The following is a 19,354-nucleotide window of genomic DNA, read 5'->3' on the forward strand; positions in this document are numbered from 1 at the left end:
AGGCCCAAACCCTGTGCCTGGTACCATCATGGCCAAATTAAATCGAGGTCACCACTGAGAGAGGCTCATGGATGCCATCCTGCCGATGCGGCCGTTTAGAAGCAAAGCAGGACACTGACTCCTCAGCTCACTCTCCATGCATGCTCTGCACTCATGCACCCCAGGGAGCCAGGCAGACGAGGGCTGGGGCAGACACGCTCAGGTCCACGTGACCGAGACGTGTGGTGCCCTTGGCGTTCAAATGCCCCTCCCTGGGCTCCAATCCCTGCCCTGCATGTTCTGGGTGTGTCATCTCGGGCCACTGCTTAATACCTTTGAATCGTCAGTTGTTGTTTTAAATAAGCTCTTAATGTTAGAATAGTTTTAGATTTACAGAAAAGCTGTGACTATAGTATAGATAGGTCCCAATCTATCTCCAAGCCCAGTTACTCTCATTGTTAACATCTGATAGTTATAGTCACAACTAATAAATAAACATCATTATATTATTATTAACTAACTAGAGGCCCGGTGCATGAAATTTGTGCACAGGGGTGTGTGTGTCCCAGCCTGCACCCTCTCCAATCTGGGACATCCCTCTCACAATCCAGGACTGCTGGCTCCCAACTGCTCACCTGCCTGCCTTCCTGATTGACCCCTAACCACTCCCCTGCCAGCCTGATTGATGTTTAACTTCTCCCCTGCCAGCCTGTTTGCCCCCAACTTCCCTCCTCTGCCGGCCTGGTCACCCCTAATTGCCCTCCCCTGCAGGCTTGATCGCCCCCAACTGCCCTCCCTTGCAGGCCTGGTCCCCCCCAACTGCCCTCCCCTGCTGGCCATCTTGTGTCCACATGGGAGCAGGATCTTTGACCACATGGGAGCAGCCATCTTGTGTGTTGGAGTGATGGTCAATTTGCATATTGCTCTTTTATTAGATAGGATGCCAGTTCTTTATCCGCTGTTTTTCCACTAATGTCCTTTTTTCTCTTCTAGGATCCCAGCCAGGGAACCCCATTACGTTTTGTCATCTTGTCTCTTTAACCTTTTGCACTCAGATGTCGAGTGTGACTCGACACGGTTAGCTTCGGTAGCAGGAATTGAGAAAAAAGCAAGCGAGTGCAAAGGGTTAAGTTCCTCTGAGATGCGCTAGGTTCTCAGAATTTTTCCCTTGGTTTTGATGACAATTTAAAGGACTATTAGTCAGGAATTTTGTAGTGTCTCTCAACTGGGATTTGTCTGATATTTTTCTCATGGTAGGACTGGGGTTATGAGTTTCGGGAAGGAAGATCACAGTGGTGAAATGCCATTCTCATCACATCGTATCAGGGTGCATGCTATAGGAATGGCATATCGCTGTTGATGTTGACGTTGATCACCTGGCTCAGGAGCGTTCGTCACGTTCTCCTCGGTAAAGTGATTCTCCCCCACCGTTCCACATTATACTCTTTGGAAGGAAGTCACGATGCAAAGTGTCTCCACAATCAAGGGTGGAGGATCTAAATAAATTATCTGGAGTTTTTCTGTATGAAGATAAGTTTATTTTCCCACGCCATGTTTAGGGGGTGTCTTCCCTGCCCCACAGAATTAGCCATTTCTTTAGGAGCCCTGGTTCTTTTTACTGGAAAATGGTATTAGAAACCAAGGTCTGGGCGGTGGGTGTGCATGTTGCTACAGGAGTGTCATGGCTTCTGAGCCCTCTCTAGCCACAGAGCAAGGTCTCCAGTTTTTCTTTTTAAAAAAATTATGAATCATGGGGCCCTGGGAGTGTAGCTCAGTTGGTTAGAGCATCGTCCTGATATGCCAAGGTTGCAGGTTCTATCCCTAGTCAGGGCACCTACAAGAATCAACCAATGAATGCATAAATAGGTGGAACAACAAATCGATGTTTCTCTCTCTTCCCCCCGCCCTCCAAAATAAATAAACAAACATGTAAAATTATGAAACAGGGCGACTGTATCCATGTCAGGTGTGTTACAAGGCATGTGGCAGGCCTACTAAACGGCCCCAGTTAGGGTCCAGAGCATCTTTCACCAGAGGTCTGAAACGGAAGCCCAGACAGGCTCCAAGTGGAATCACGTTCAGAGTCACAGGGCACCAGCCGAGCGATCTGAGGGGTTGCAGGGACTGTATATCTGTCATGTGGCCAAAGTCCTAAAGATTTAGGTTCAGGGTGACACTGGTCTCCTAAAAGGCGTGGGAGAGGATTCAGTTTTTCTCTTTGCTCTGTAGTTTGTGCAAGACGAGACTTATCCTTTCCTTCAGTGTCTGGTGGACTCGTGTTTAAAACTAGCTGGTGCCTTTGTTTTTGGATTACATCCTCAACTACCATTTCAATTTCTCATGACCACTGGTTTCATTTATTTTCAAATTCCCTCTTGAGTTAATTTTGGTAATTTGTATCTTCCTGGAAAGTGTCCACTTCATCTAGGTTTTCAGACTCATTGGTATAATATTGTACATGGTGTTCTCATATTTTAAAATAAGGATCTCCCCTGAATCTGTAGTAACGATCCAGCCTTTTATTCTGAATGTTGTTTATCATCGATCTCTTCTTTTTCTTCTTTTATTTCCTGTTCATGCTTGCCAAAGGCTCCATGACCTTCACAGTCCTTTTCAATGACCACTTCTTATTCGTTTTCCTGTTTTTCTAGTGAATGTAATTCAAGGCTGGATGTGTCTGTCTGGACCATCCTTTATCTGCATCCCACAGGTCTGGACACTTAGTATGCTCATTGTTGCTCGTTTCTGAACAGCAAGTTCAGTGACTAATATTTATCAAACAAACCCTTTTCTGATTAAGCTGGTGACAGCCAGGGTTCCCCAACCTGCCCTCCTGTGGTCCGATCCCATTACTTTTTGTCCTTGGCTGCCTGGAGACACCACTGCAGAAAGGAAATTGTTGACAAATTTGCTTGAGAAAAATGACTCTTGTCAGGGCCCAGATGGGCTCCCTGGCCACCCCTCCTTCGAGGCAAGTATATTTTTAAGTGCGATTGCTTCATGCTGCTGCTCAACTAGCAGAGAGGGGCCTGCTCCCTGGAGGGGAACCGGGCCATCTTTCTTGTGTTGTCTAAATGTTTAACTTATCTTAAGAGCATTAAAGAGGCCGAGGGCCGCACTGCATTAATGGCCAGTTGGGCAGGACGCCTTGGAGAGCAGCTCAGCGCTGACACGGTGAAATATTACCCTCCCCGATAGCTCCTGCAGAACGGTAAATCACGCCTGCCCAGACCCCAGCCGCTCCGAGTCCCTCCACAGAGGTCCTTCCCGAAGCTCCGCACATGTGGACAGGCTCCCCTCCAGCCTGCCGCCTGCCTGGCCACTCCTGAACTGGACCAGAGCTACCTTCTGCGGAACCCTTTGGGTTAATCTTGTTTCTTAGGAAGGACTCTTTCCTTCCGCTCACTCTGCTGACCCGCGCTCATTCTCTGCTCCGCAGTGCATCTGAAAACTACCTCCCAAGGCGAACAAATGCCTCAGCCTAGAAGTCAGCTTGGCCTGGGACCAAATCCGCACACTAGCTAGGCGACCCTGGGAAAACGACCTCTCTGGGCCTCACCTTTAAAACAGAGATTTAAAAAAATCTCCATTGCAGGGTTGTTGTGAGGTTTCAGTGAGAAAATGCATGTGTGATGCCTGGCACGGGGTAAGGGCTCAATACATGTCAGTGCTGGGCAAGTTAACCTCTCGGTGCCTCAGTTTCCCCGCCTCTAAAATGGGGACATATGGCAGTATTTACCTCCTGTGGCTCTTTGTAAAGGTTAAATGAATGCGTGCAGGTGAGCTCTCCGTACCTGTCAGCTGTGGTCGCATTTAGCATTCCCCTCTGTACCCTCCACTCAGCCCCAATGGCAGTCCACGTCCTCCTTTCTAGAAATGCCTTCAGACCTTTTGCTTACTGCTTTGCTCACCTTCAGGGTGGGGAGTGAGCGTGCTTTCTCCGTTCAATGTGGTTTTGGTGGTGGTTATTTGTGTGACCTTTGTTTTGCATATACAATGCGCAGATGTGCTGACTCAGGGAGGAGTTTTCCATCTTTCCTCCGTCCTCCACGTCCTCTACGTCTACGCTGGGGATTTCCCCTCCCCTTGCTGCCAGCGCTTGCTGTCCTCCTCCGGGCTTCCTGGCCACTCCATCCATCCCTGCTCTTCCTGGGACCCCACCCTCTCCAGGACCATGTAAGTCTAGATTTCCCGTTGGGAATCTTCTTTCTCAAACCAGATGGTAAGCATGTTCCCTGGGAAAATCCACAGCATAGCAAGCAGGTAAGTGCAAGGACTATGGGGCCAGGCCACATGGGCCTGAATATTGCCACTGCCACCTGTGTGACTTTGGGCTGCTCACTTAACCTCTCTGTGCCCCAATTTCCTCACCTGTACAATGGGTGTTACGGAGTGAATTTTTGTAGTCCCCCCAGTATGGCTGTATGTGAGGATGGGACCTCTAAGGAAGTAATTACGGTCAAATGAGGTCATAAGGGCGGGGGCCTTGATCTCAGAGATTAGTGTCCTTTTACTAAGAAACATTAGAGCGCGCTCTCTCTCCCTCGATCTGCACAGGCACTGAGGAAAGACCAGGTGGAGACATAGTGAGAAGGCGACCTCCTACAAGCCAGGAGGAGAGTCCTCACCAGAAACCAAATTTGCAGGCGCCAGAATCTGGGAGTTTCGCCCCCAGAACTGTAAGAAAATTAATTTGTGTTGTACATGCATCCAGTCTGTGGGTATTTTGTTATGATAGCCCGAGCAGATGAATACAATGGGGATAATAATAGTGAGGGTTAAATGAGCTAATATATAAACGGCTCAAGACAGTGCCTGGCACATAGTAACTTCTCAGTAAATCTCAGCTATGACTACTGTTATCACCATCATAACGGAAAATACAGTCCATATCTTACAAATTAAAACTCTACGGAGTTACACTGACTGGTAGAACTTTCTACAAGGATGTAAATATTCTGTTCTGTCCAATACAATAGCCACCAGCCACATGTGGCTGTTTACATTAAAATTTAGAAAAAAAGTTGCCTGGTGGCATTGTTCAGTGGTTGAGAGTAGACCTATGAACCAGGAGGTCTATACTCAACCATTCGGTTCCTGGTCAGGGCGCATGCCCAGGTTGCAGGCTCAGTCCCCAGTGTGGGACATGCAAGAGGCAGCCAATGATTCTCTCTCATCATTGATGTTTCTATCTCTCTCTCCCTCTTTCTTCCTCTCTGAAATCAATAAAAATACTTTAAAAATTAGGAAAAAAAATCAATAAAAATGTATTAAAAAGCCCAGCCAGTATTGCTCAGTGGTTGAGCATCAACCCATGAACCAAGAGGTTGCTGGTTTGATTCATGGTCAGAGCACATGTCCGGGTTGCAGGCTCAATCCTCTGTAGGGGGCGTGCAGGAGGCAGATAATCAATGATGTTTCTCTCTCATCCATGTTTCTATCTCTCTCCCCTCTCCCTTCCTCTCTCTCTAAAAATAAAAAAATCAATAAAATTAGTTAAAATGAAATACAATGAAAAAGTCAGTGCCTCAGTTGCACTAGTCATATTTCAAGTGCTCGGTGACTACATGTGACGAATGACCGCACGGGACAGGGCAGAATGGAACATGTATGCCATTGTAGAGAACCCCATTGACAGCAATGGCTTCCACATGTTTTTGACTGTGACCTTCAGTAAGGAATACACTTTCCATCACACAGACACTTACATGGCTGAAACATACCTTATATTACTGAAATAAATTTTAAAGCAATATTCACCACTACTATTTGTGGTATATCCTATATTCTACTTTATTCCTTACTCTTTAATTATTTAAGATATTATGCTGGTCTTGACTCTTTATGTTGGTCATGGTTTGCTCTACTGCAGTACTGATACTGAATTATTGTAAAATCAGGGGTTGGGCAAGCTAGTTATATTTTCTAACTTGCAGTAAAATAAATATCTAACAATTTAAACAATTTGCCCCTCTTCCAGGTACCCCTTGCATAGTACCAGTGGCACCTGTAGCCCTTGTTGGGCATGTAAAGTATGCCAGGCTCTGGGCTGATTGCTTTCATCCATCTTCCACCATCATCACAACCCTGGAAGGTAGTGGCTTTTCTTCTAATCATTTAACAGATGAGGCAACTGAGGCTCAAAGAGAGGGAGGAACTTGCCCAAGACAGCCTGGAGATGGTGGAGCCAGGACTCAAAGGCAGACTGAACTGGTTAGAAGGTGCTTTTCTTAAACTCCGAACACACATCCTGAATGGCCTGAGATACAGCTGAACGTGGCACCTACCTTGTCTTTGATATGTCTCACAGACTCTCCTCCTGAGTGCTCTGGGAGTCTGGGAACCACTGATCTAACGCAGATACCTGTTTCCACCCTTGCCTCCTCCAGTCTGTTCTCCACCCAGCAGCCAGAGGGAGCCTCTAAGCCGTAAATCAGATCATATGGCTGCCCTGCTCAAAACCCTCAAATAGCTTTTTGTCATCCTTAGAATATTATCCAAAGCCTAACAGCCTAATGAAGCACAAAGGCCCCACAGGATCTGCCTCTCACCCCCATTGATCACCACAATCCTTCCTGCTCCTTTTGCTCCCACTACCATGTTCGTGTAACCTACCCCAGGGCCTTTGCACTGCTATTCTCATGGCCTGACACACTCTTCATCCAGATTCTCACCTCCTTCCCATCTCTGCTCAGATGTCAAAGAAGCCTTATGTGGATAAGCCATGAAAAATAATAGCCGTTGTAGCCATCACCTCCCTGACTCTGCTGGCCTCCCTTTGGAGCCCTCCGCCTGACATTATATATTCAGCTGTTTATGGTCCGCTTCCCCAGCTGGAAGGTCAATGCCTTGAGGGTGGGGATCGTGCTGTGTTTGTTTGCCTCCGAATCCACAGCACTTAGGGGAGGGCTGGTAGAGGGTGAGTTCTCCCTAAATGGCTGCTGCACCCGGGACCCGACCTACTTGCAGCAGGACGGCAGGCTCAGAGTAGAAAGGGTCTGACTTTGTTCCCTGAACCGACCATCCTGCAGGAGCCTGGCCTCCCCTGGGCTCCCACAGGCCTTGGGCCTCCCTGGGAGCCACAGGAGGCTGCCCTTAGAGTTCCTCAGGACCCCCTGCACCAGCAAGCAGTATGTTTTCACTTGTGTGAGTCTTAACTTCTCCATCGTGTAACATGGCTTCAATCCTGCCGAGATGCCCCGGGGGCTTCTGGCACTGGGGACATTTTTGAAAAAATTTAGAGAATAAAAACAAACTGGCTCCCACAAGCGACTCCAGCTGGTAATTAAGGTCCTTCTCCAGGAGGTGCAACCTTGCCTTGGGGCCGGGGGTGGGGGTGGGGGACAGAAGGAGGGCAGGATGCTGAAGCGTGGCTCCAAACACACACCAATCCCGCAGAATTCCTGCTCTGAGCCTCAGGTTCAAGCAAGACTGACAAATGCCTACAGTGTGTCTGGCGTCTTTACTGCATGGGAGCTTCAGACTCCTGTATCTACCTGTCCACTTGGTATCTCAAACCCCATGTGCCCTTGACAGAAGGACGGACTTCCCCACTGCACGCCCACGCCTTCCCTGTTTGGCCCATCTCAGAGGACGGCACCATCGCCCTGGTGGGACCAAGCCCAGGGGTCCCTCTGACTCCTCTCTCTCCTCAGCCCCACACCCAGCCCGTCAGCAAGCCCTCTGGGCTTTACCTCCACCCCAGGGCCCTCATCTTCTTCCCACCTTGATCCAACCCACTTTTCCTCTTTTGCTTGGACAACTGCAATATCCCCCTCTGGTCTTCCTGCCTCCACCTTCCCCCTCCTATTGCTCATTCTCCATGCAGTAGCCAGAATGGTCTTTTAAAAACATGAACCAGCCGAAACCGGTTTGGCTCAGTGGATAGAGCGTCGGCCTGCGGACTGAAAGGTCCCAGGTTCGATTCTGGTCAAAGGGCATGTACATTGGTTGCAGGCACATCCCCGGTAGGGGGTGTGCAGGAGGCAGCTGATTGATGTTTCTCTCTCATCGATGTTTCTAGCTCTCTATCCCTCTCCCTTCCTCTCTGTAAAAAATCAATAAAAATATATTAAAAAAAACCACAAAAAAACAAACAAAACATAAACCAGGTCAGGTGCCCCCAGCCCCATGGTGGTCCACAGTACAGACAAATAAACTGACGTCTGTGACCATGTCGGGCCCACGCCTAGGGCTCCAGGCCCATCTATCCCACCGGTCCTGCACTCCCTCAGCCACTGCTCTCATGTGGCCTCTCTGACCCCAGATCATTTCACACGTGTGCTCACCTCAGGGCCTCTGTACTTGTTGCTCCCACCTCCCTAGATCTCCACCCGCCTGGCTCAAGTGTCACCCCCTCCAGAGGCATTCCTGGCCCCCGTGAGAATGCTGGCCACCACCCTACCCCCTCTCACCCATCACTCACTTTCACATCTCATTGCTTTATTTTTTTCCACGTCCTCTTCACTATCACAAATTCTCCTGTTTATGGATCTGTTTGGCTGTTTACTGCCTGGGCCAGGGAAATTTTGGGTGAACCAGACAGACGTGATCCCTGCTCTCAGGAAACTGACATTCTAAGGAGGAGACAGGGAAGAGTCAAATCTACTTTTCCACCACAAGGCCAGTAGCTTCCATTTTTTTGATAAAGTGAGTTGGGTTTCTTTTGCGATTTGCAGTCAGGCGAAGCCTTTATTATGCTAGACTCCATCAGCCCTTGCTGAATTCACCTGACATGCTTATTTTGTTTTGCTCTGTTTTACTCAGTTTCTCTCCTTCCCTCTCCCTCTTCTTCTATTCCTCCCTCCCTCTCTCTTTTACGCCCCCCAAGACATGAGAGGTCATTTCAAGAGAAGCCTGCACACTGCCTTTGGCTAGGGAGACAGCCCTGGGCCTCGATGCTTACTGGTATTCTCTTTCTTCATCAACAGGTTTCTACCTCAGTCCTCTCTTTGAAACACATGGTGGGCAGAGAGCAATGCCTTTTTGTAGACAGGAGGGCTGAGGCCCAGGCGGCCGGCCTAGCCTGGACAGAACGCAGACGGGTGCTTTCAGTGAGGACTTGCCCCCTGGGACTCGAGGGCTGCAGGCTGGGAAGGAAAACCCGAGTCCCTTCCTGATGGTGAACAATAGCAAGTGATCTGGCTGGTCAGGATGGATTTGGAACTCCGAGCCTTTATACTTCGGCTTCGCAGTTTAGTCTCCAGCCATTTCCCAGATTCTGGGGGAAAAATTCCTACTAGGGTCAGTAAAATTGTTCTTTCGCAAACAGTTTTATTTTAGGTTGCCTTTATTTTTCAATCTGGTAAACCAACAATGAGAATATAATTTATAAAGCCAGAAGATCCCTACATTACTCCTCTTATCAGCCAAAACAGCCCTTTTCACCTTGGAGAAAGCTGCTTGCTCTTTCTTTGGGGGAGGTAAGCAATGCATATTTCCCTCTTTGCTTTGGCTACCAGGAAGCTCGGGGATGAACTCTGAACTTAACGTCAATAGTTAGCTTGAGCCGGATTTTTGGGGTACAATGCCTTACCCTAGCTTTCTATTCCTTTGCTGTAGTAGTTCCAAACGTTTTCCATTTGAAATGATGTCTAAATCTTTTTGACACAGGCTGGATATAAGCAAACGAATTAAACTGATTTCTGAAGCTCCTCTCCCGCTGTGTCCTATCTCCTTTGAAGGTTGCTTAGGGCGCAGAAGCAGATACTTGAAATAAGCATAGTCCCTCTGCTCGCTCTCTCTCTTTGTAAAACATGTTTTCAGGGGGATGTAAATTGTTTTTGAAACCTTCCGTCCTGGCCCACTGCTAATTATTACTGACCCAGGAGGATCTGTACTCATTTGCCTTAATCAAGTTATTAAACAGCACATTTCTGGAGGAAGAAACTCGGGAGCCTTTATTGGATTAGTAAAGCGCCAGGGGACGTCGCCGCCGGAGCAGAAAGGCCCATTAACTGCTCTGGGACGCTGGGGAGATAATCCGGTCAAGTGTGTTTTCGATAAACTGTCGCTGGCCATCGTTTTGTGCCTTTTCGGGGGGTTGCTAGCACAAGTTTCTAGCCTCCAAAGGAAAAAGACGGGGTGCAGGGGGTGGTGTGGAGAAAAGGCAGCATCTCTTCCCCCCAAACCAGATGTAGAGGGGGTTACACACAGCGAATATGAAACGAAACAAGCAATTCCAAACCTCCAGGTCATTGAAGAACAGGTGCGTGTCTGCAAGGTTGAAGATCATTTCTTCCATCATCAGGCCGATGCGCACGGACGTCGTGGTGTCCTGCCAGAAGGAAGAGGGAGGGCCACGCGTGAGGGAGCCTTGTCGTTACAGCCTCCCTCTCCCTCCTGTCCCGCCTCCAAAAGGCCTTTCCTCAACCGCAGGGCTCGTGCCCGGCCTCAGTCGTGTCTCCGCGTGGGGTCAGGGTGCTAACGTTATACAGCTTCTGAGACTTCCCTTCTGGCTTTTCATCACTTGTATTTACCCTCTTAGTATCCAATCTCCCCCAAATGCCCCTGGAATTGCAGCTGTGTTCAGTGTTGCAAGGACCAGAGTGGCTCTAATAAAGAAGGCCACTTTATGTGTCTTCAGGAAGGCTGAGAGATTTCGGGAAGGCAGTATAAACCATGTATAAACCACTGGCGAGCTGGGATGCTGGATCTCTCTTTACGACAATCTCTCTGAGGAGGCTGCCTTATTCCTCCTGGTATTTTAAATGCCACTGGTACCTAACAATGGAGATTCATTTCAAAAACAAACATACAAACAAAACCCACTATGGTGCATCCGTACCAGGGAAAACGAGGCAGCCATTAAAAAAATGAAGTCATGCTAGCGCTGCTGACATGAAACTGTCATGAAGAAATATACTATTAAGGGACAAAAGCCAGTTACGTCACAGTATCTGTGGGGAGCACCCTGGACAACACAACAGCCATTCTTACTCTCCGTCTCTTGTCTATGCACATGGCGTGTAGACTGCATTCCTCTTCACCCATACTTGGGATCCCTTCCTGAAGAGTCTCCCTGTAGGAGGTGATGTCTACCAGGGGTTGGCAAACTAAATCTCACCTGTTGCCTGTTTTTGTGTGGCTCATGAGCTAAGAATGATTTCTGCATTGAAACACTTTTATTTTTATTTTTTTAAAGGGAGAGTGAGAGAGAAAGAAACATCGATGCAAGAGTGCGACACTGATTGGCCACCTCCTGCACATCTCCCTGGGGATTGAGCCTGCAACCTGGACATCGAGCCTGCAACCTGGGCATGTGCCCTGACTGGGAATCGAATCAAATCAGGCAACCTTTTGGTGCCTGGGACGATGCCCAACCAACTGAGCCACACCAGCCAGGTTGATTTCTGCAGTTTTCGACAGTGTTTGTCTATGACTACTTTTGTGCTTTGAAGGCAGTGGAGAGTCACTGCAACAGCAGTTGGTCTATGTCCTGTAGAGCCTAACATATTTACCATCTGGCTATTCCCAGTCTGCTGGCCCCGATGTAGACCATCCCTATTGAACTCAGGTGTGATCATGTGACTTGCTTTGGCCAATGATATCTGAGCAGAAGCAATGTTTCACTTCTGGTCAGAAGCTTTAAGAGTCAGTGCATAGTTTGCTGTGCTTTACATTAAAGCTACCCTGACAGTCTGGGTTCTAGAATAAAGATGATATGTGCTGGGGCTGCAACAGATCACAATGGACATGTACCATAAATGAGAGGTCGATGAGATTTGGGGGATGTTTGTTACTACAGCATAACCTCACGGATCCAAACTGATACATGTGGAAAATATGCAGCATAAGGTTTCTCAAACCTGGCTGTACACTGCAATGATGTGAGGAGCATTTAAACATTCCCGAGGCTCAGCACCCCACACTGTAAAATCAGAATTGCTGAGGGTGAGGTCTGGGCATTGGGAATGTTTAAAGCTCCCCCACGTGATTATAATGTACAGCCAATGTTAAGAACCACTGATCTAAAAGGATACACACACTTAGGCATATTCCTGGTTAATATCTATTACTTGTTTTTTCTGTGCCACTTTATAAATATTAACACTTAATTCAGACGAAGCTCTTTGAGGTGAGCACTATTGTTTTCCCATTTTAAAGATGAGAAAACTGAGGCTCACAAAGGTTAGGTAACGGCCTTGAGGTCACATGGCTAGGAAGTGCTAGGATCGGAACCCAGGAAATCTGGCTCTAGAGCAGCACTGCTTTTGAGGAGGTCTTGGAGGGGCCGGCGATGGGGTGCAAAGGGGACCTGAACTGTCACTCTGTATACCTCTCTTTCTGTTTGAATTTTTTTTTTTAACTGAAAGGCTGCATTACTTCTGTTTTAAAAATAAAAACGACATCAACCCTTCTTGACCCTTAAAAAAAAAGGAAAGAACGTGTAGCTGTGATCTCAGCCTCACACACACACTGTGAAGAATGAAGCCCAGGAACGCAGCCATTAGGGAAAACACCTCATCAGGGCCCCAGCCGCCAAAGCTTAGCTCTCCGAGTCCTGGCTGGATGTCGCGGGGTAGAGCACTCAGTGAAAAACGGAGAGAAAATGAGGAAAACAAACTTTTCAGGGCCAAGGAGGGAATCATTGTGTGACCTGGGAAAAGGTTTTTGGGGTGTTTTCACACATTACTCAGACCCAAACCGTTTCACCTCTGCAAACTTGCACATTCCTTGTAGGCCAGGCTGTCTGAACACCTAACCACCGATGGCCAGCCCTCGATGCACTGACAGGAAGCAAGAAGACGCTGCCATCCACACTCATCCCCTGAAAGGATTGACTTAGAAAAATGTCAACTCCCAGGCCAGCACATAAAACAGGAAAAGTAATTATTGTGTACAAAATGGCTTATCTTGAAACATATTTGTATAGTTATAAAAGGCAAATACTCTATGTTGATAAAGTGATTATTTATTGATATTGGGAGGAGGTCAAGAGAAAGAGTGCATGTGTGTGATGGGGGCAAGAATGAGAAAAAAAGAGCTGAATTCTTGTCTTCTAGTTTGGGAAGCCAGAGATCATGCCGTAAATAGACAAAAAGAAAAACCAAGAAGTAGTAATATAAGTAGGTTACTTAGAAGTTTGGAGGTAAATACCAAAAGAATTAGCAAGAGTTGCAAGTTGTCACCTCTAGGCAGGCAGAAAGAAGGGGTGGGGGGTGGTGGCACTGGGGACTGCTGTTTTTCATTAAACTTCCCTTTGGAGGACTATCTGAGTTTTAAACTATATGCATATATTTCTTGGATTAAAAATCTAAATTAAAAATAAAAGAAAACATTCTCAGTAATTCCACTTCTCATTATCTATCCTAGAAAAAAACCCATACATGTGAGCAAGGAACATGTAAAAAGATGTTCATTACAGAATTGTTTATAAATAGCCAAAGAATTGTTTGTCCAGCCAAAGGAGATTAGAGAAATGAAATATCTCTCCTTTTATAAAAGCCTAAATGACTGAATGACTGAACGACCGTTTGACCAGTCACTATGATGGGCACTGACCACCAGAGGGCAGACGCTCAACGCAGACATCCCCCAAGAGGTCCCAGATTGCGGGAGGGCGCAGGCCAGGCTGAGGGATCCCACTGGTGCACAAATTCATGCACTGGGCCTCTAGTAGTAGTATATTCAACAATAGAAAACCAAATTCAATGGAAAGAAATGAACCTGACTTCCATGTATTGACATGGATACACACAAAAGATATTATTGTGTGAAAAAGCAGTAATCTTCTAAAAGTTATACACTGCATATTATTACCATATATAAGAAACACATAAAATGTTCTTACATATTTTCCCTGGGCACTTACATATTTATAAATATCAGAAAGGATATACCTAGAGTCAGAACAGTAATTACTCTTGGCAGACAGAGAGGAAGGAACAGGAATTAGAGGTGATGATCAAAGTAAACCAGCATTATCTAGAATATTCTGAATTTTTTTAAAAGAGAAGGGATTCAAATAGTTATGTATAATTAAAAATTAAAATAGCCACCCAAACTGGTTTGGCTCAGTGGATAGAGCGTCGGCCTGCAGACTGAAGGGTCCCAGGCTCGATTCCAGTCAAGGGCATGTACCTTGGTTGTGGGCACATCCCCAGTAGGGGGTGTGCAGGAGGCAGCTGATCGATGTTTCTCTCTCATCAGTGTTTCTAGCTCTCTATCCCTTTCCCTTCCTCTCTGTAAAAAATCAATAAAATATATATTAAAAAAAATTAAAATAGCCCTAGCTGGTACTCAGTTGGTTGGATGTCATCCCATGCATTGAAAGATTGCTGGTTCGATTCCTGGTCAGGGCACATGCCCGGAGTTTGGGCTCAATCCCCAGTAGGGGGTGTGCAGCCCATCAATTCTTCACTCTGGCATTGATGTTTCTCTCTCTCCCTCTCCCTTGCTTTCTCTCTGAAAAATCCTATATAATAAAGAGGTAATATGCAAATGGTCATTACACCTGGATGCGTAATGACCAGCCGTGACGTGTAACGACCAACAGCAGGAGGGCAGGGCAGCGAGCTACAAGCAGCTGGAAACTAGAGGAGGGCGGGGCAGCAAGTTACCAGCAGCGGAGAGCTATGAGTGGCGGTGAGCTGGGCCGCCAGCTGAGGCAAGCGGCAGCGAGCTACTCAAATAAAGAAATAAAACAAAAATTCAAAGGTGCCCAAATGTTTCCGAGGAGAACCCTTAGGATACCAAGCTATTCCTGGAGCATTCTCATTATTTCTGGTTTTCTTAAAATCTGCGTGCACGTTGCTTATTAGATTGTTTTGAACTGTGGAGGTGGGACCTCCTTTCAAGTTGTACAGAGGCAGAAATGTCTGGAATAGCCCAAGAAAAGCACAACTGTCCCAGAAGTTAAGTAATGCAGAGTGTTACCCTGGGCCAGACCCCTTTATCCAAGTAGAAGATGTTTTTCCAGGGTTGCAAAGACTGAGAAAATAAGAAAAAAAAAACCACAAAAAAACTGGTGGCGACTCGGCATTAATGAATGTGCAATACATCTGGAATAAGGGTAAGACAAAAGCCATCGGTTTCATCGTGAGCGGCCTGCTGAACACGTCCCTAATATAATCCAGAAACACACCACCCTGGTCTGGGCTTCAGTCACCCTGTGCAGCTCAGAGGGTGAGGACCCTCTGTCTGACCTAGCATGTCACCCAATGAAGTAAAGCCTCCACGCCATGTTCCTCAGCTAATAAAAGGCCACTGACCCATTCAAGTCCACTCTGATCCCTCTACCATCTACTGTTGCTGTGAGGATGACATGAGATAGCACGTGTGTAAACACCAGCCCGGCACGCAGCAGGCTCTGCAAGCGCCCCTCATTGTCAAACTCCCGCAACCCACTTTCTCGCACCCTTAAGCAGAGAACACGTAATCAGATGGTACCATCTCACATGAACACCATCTTCTTCTTCATTATATACTCTTTGGAGTAAAGACAGAAAATCAGTGTTTAATTTCCTAAACAAGCAACAGAAGAAAGAGATTTGCTTTTAAGAAATGATCAGTTTAAACCAGGACAGAGAACTGAGAAAAGGGAATTTTTCCAAAACAGGCTTCAATGTGTACCTTGTCTGTCCAAGGACTGTGCTGGGGGCCGGAGGGGTTGGGTGGATGGAATGTCATCTTTGAGAGCTTGGGGGTGGTTCTCTCCCAGTGAAGGAACCAATCCGATTAGGGCACTGAAGTTTGTTTTTTCCAATGCGCCCTAATGTTCTACAGATTCTCAGGGTTTGGTTTTGATGATGGCGAGGTAAGCTACATGCACCCATTCATTTAGGAGGCTCAGAGCACTGGACACCCCCTCCCTGGGCCCCAGGCAGATGCTGAGGACCTGGATGCCGCTCAGTAACCTAATTATTACGCATTCTTGGCAAAGTTCTCTTAATGAGAAGAGTTGGTGGGGACTTTCACCATATGGACTGCTCTCAGATCTGCCTTGAGGATCAGTAAATTATTTTGTGATGTATGGTTGCAATTCCTGGATGGAGGGGAGAGGGTAGGAGTGTAAAAAAGACTTTCTTTTTTAAGATATATTTTTATTGATTTCAGAGAGGAAGGGAGAGGGAGAGAGAACCATCAATGATGAGAGAGAATCATTCATCGGCTGCCTCCAGCACGCCCCCTACTGGGGATCCAGCCAGTAACCAGGGCATGTGCCCTGACTGGGAATCAAACCATGACCTCCTGGTTCATAGGTCGATGCTCAACCACTGAGCCACTCCGGCTGGGCAAGAAAGTCTTTCTAAAATCAAAATTAATCTGATGTCACAATCAAATGAGGAAAATGGTATGTGGATTCTTGGAGGTTTCAAAACCCAAATGCAAAAGTTCATCAGGTTTAAGATGAGAGCAGTTGTTGCAATAAAGGGTCTCCACCATCCCCAACTTCCAAAGCTCCCCAATTTAAACTGCACCCCTACAGGTCTACTTCCCAATCCCCATAGGTCAGGAGGCAACCATTTTCATTAAAAATACGTTGTTTTAATAGCCCACAACTCTATGATTCCATTAAAGAATTTCCTTTTCTGAGTTTTCTAAGTTTTATAATAGATGATTCTAAAGGGTGTTTAAGTCAAAGAAATGAGATCCACACACTGTTCAGCATCACAACCCTTTGAAGGCACACCCCAAATTCATCTTGAAATCGGCTTTTATGACTATGGTATTTTTGGTTCTTTCACAGCTGACTGAATAATAGTAACAACAATAATAACAATGATAACAATAGCCAATATTTATTGAGTGCTTTGGCGTATATGTTAAAAAGGTGGGCTCTGACCCTGGCCGGTGCTCAGTGGTTAGAGCGTCGTCCTGTAGGCCGTAGGGTTGTGAGTTTGATTCCCAGTCAAGGGCACGTACCTTGGTTGCAGGCTCCATCCTCAGCCCTGGTTGGAATGCGTGGGAGGCAACCAGTCAATGCACCTCTCTCACATCGATATTTCTCTAACTCTCCTTCCTCCCCTCCACTCTCTCTAAAAAAAAATTCACTAGAAAAAATATATCCTCAGGTGAGGATTAACAAAAAAAGAAAAAAAAAAAAGAAAGAAAGGTGGGCTCTGAGCCAGACCGCTTATAATCCAGGCCAGTTCCATTTCTTACCAGCTAGATGACCTTGTACAAACCGTGTGCCTCAGTTTCTCCTCTGTGAAACGAGGTTACTTACCTCATTGGATTATTACGAAGATTAAACGAGTCTTTCAAAGTGCAGGTAATAATCCTTTCAGTGAAAGTTTACTTTAACAACCAGTGTTAAACAGGAACAAGGAATGGAAGAAATACAAGAGAATCCAGAGGTGAGTAAACTATGGCCCACGGCCTATATTTATAACTAGAGTTTTATTTGGACACAGCCATGCCCATTTGGTCATGTATGCTTATAGCCGCTTTTGAGTTACAATGGCAGAGTTAGTAGTCACTACAGAGCCTAGCTTAAAGCCTGAAATATTTATTAGCCCTTTATGAAAAACTAGAGGCCCGGTGCACGAATCCGTGGGGTCCCTCGGCGTGGCCTGCAGACATTCCCCAAGGGGTCCTAGATTGCAAGAGAGCGCAGGCCAGGCTGAGGGACCCCTCCGGTGCACAATCAGGGCCGGGGAGGGACCGTGGGAGGGCTCCAGGGCATGTCTGGTCCATCTCGCCCAGTCCCGATGGGCTGGACCCCAGCAGCAAGCTAACCTACTGGTTGGAGCGTCTGCCCCCTGGTGGTCAGTGCACGTCATAGCGACTGGTTGAACGGTAGAATGAATGGTTGGACACTTAGCATATTAGGCTTTTATTAGATAGGATAGTTGGCTAATCCCTAGAATAGATGACAAAATGTCAGAGTATGTCTTATACAGTAATGGTGAACTTCTATTTCGGTTGAAGTATGTGTGTGTGTGTGTTTTATATTGCATTGACTATTACTACCATTACTATGTGACTTGTTCAAGGTCACCTCTAAGAGGCAGTGTGGGGACAGGAGCTCAGATTCCATAATCCTCTGGCTATGCCATGATGCCTGTTCTGGCTTCCCTGCTTCGAGAGCGTGTTGGCCCCCCAGGGCCCAGCTGCATGACAAGAAAGAGGTCCCCTCGGGCCTTCATAGTATCGGGTGGTCTCCATTTGAACTGAGCCATTTAAATGATTCCACTTGGGGTCCTGTCTGTGCAGGAAAGGCTTAACGCAGCAGGCCTGGGGCGATCAAACCCTGCACATTCCTAGGAGAGATCTGTCTTCAAAACTGGCCCTTGGCTGGCTGCTGGCAGATGAGCGCTGAGCCCTGAGGCCACGCAGGCCCAGTTGCCCTGATAGTTTACGCTCACAATGTGATTTATGGGGAACACCTGTTTTTGTTCTGGGGGGCTGGCATGTGAGTAGCTGAGGTCAATCCCAAAGGCACACATGCCTATGTCATTGACCCCAATAAGACCCTGGACATCAAAGCTCAGGTGAACTCCCCCGGCTGGCAACACTTCCCGCGTGTTGTCGCATGTCAGTGCTGGGAGGATGAACTGGCGTGCGGGCGCTCCACTGGGAGAGGACACTGGAAGGTTGTGCCTTTCTCCCGGACTTCACTCCATGCCCCCTTTCCCTTCGTTGACCTTAAGATGTTTTCATCATCATAAACTGTAACCGTGAGTATGATTAGCTTATAGGTCCTTCTCGCTACTCATCCAGCCGGAGGGTGTCTTGGGAACGCCCACTGCAGTGTCTTTACCAGACACCTTGAAAAAGAGGCTGCATGATATTGTGGAGATACGTAATCTCTCTGGGAATGAATCTCCATGTCGGTAAATTAGTGGTTAATCATTCCAGTAAAGAACATACCCAGGATAATCTTACTTCATAGGCCTGGCCGGGATCATAGTGACTGGTTCAGGATGGTCATGTGGTCAATGGGAGCCAATGAAGATTGGCTCTAGGACTTGAGCTATAACTATTGGGAAAGAGTGTGGAGTCTACCAACTCAGCCTCCTTAATTCTAGGGAGGCTGAGTTGGTAGACTCCACACTTGAGGATGCTGGTAGCCATCTTATCATGAACACAGGTGGAGCCTTCTTGGCAGTACACACATATTCACATGAAAGTATTTGGGGATCAGATCCCATTGCTCCTGAGGTCTGCTGTATTTTTCCATGTATAAGACGCCCCCCACTTTTCCAACTCAAAATTCAGAAATCAATATTGTAAACATTTCGCTGGTTTTTCTCTTAAGGCCTTTTTCTTTTTTTGGCATCTTAAGGAGTTATTCTTCCTGTTTTCTCCACTGTCTGATCATACACTCAGTGGGAGGAGGTCCAAATTGTCTCTCTCCATGCTCTTTTGCATAGCTGATTACATTCAGTTTGAATTTTGCAGAATAAGACAATCGCTTACTGTTATTTAT

General features: G+C 46.9%; 1 protein-coding gene across 2 annotated transcripts in view; it reads right to left on the bottom strand.

Annotated features, from left to right (window-relative positions):
* Nucleotides 1-19,354, bottom strand: part of EYA2 (EYA transcriptional coactivator and phosphatase 2) — a 229,514-nt gene that overhangs the window by 24,453 nt on the left and 185,707 nt on the right. For both annotated transcript variants that reach the window (XM_054724363.1, XM_054724364.1), the window contains exon 10: nucleotides 10,166-10,255. In XM_054724363.1, coding sequence (XP_054580338.1) covers nucleotides 10,166-10,255 — 90 coding nt within the window. The remainder of the gene's footprint in view (nucleotides 1-10,165; nucleotides 10,256-19,354) is intronic.

This window comes from Eptesicus fuscus, chromosome 12 (assembly GCF_027574615.1).
Source record: "Eptesicus fuscus isolate TK198812 chromosome 12, DD_ASM_mEF_20220401, whole genome shotgun sequence".
NCBI lineage: Eukaryota > Metazoa > Chordata > Mammalia > Chiroptera > Vespertilionidae > Eptesicus > Eptesicus fuscus.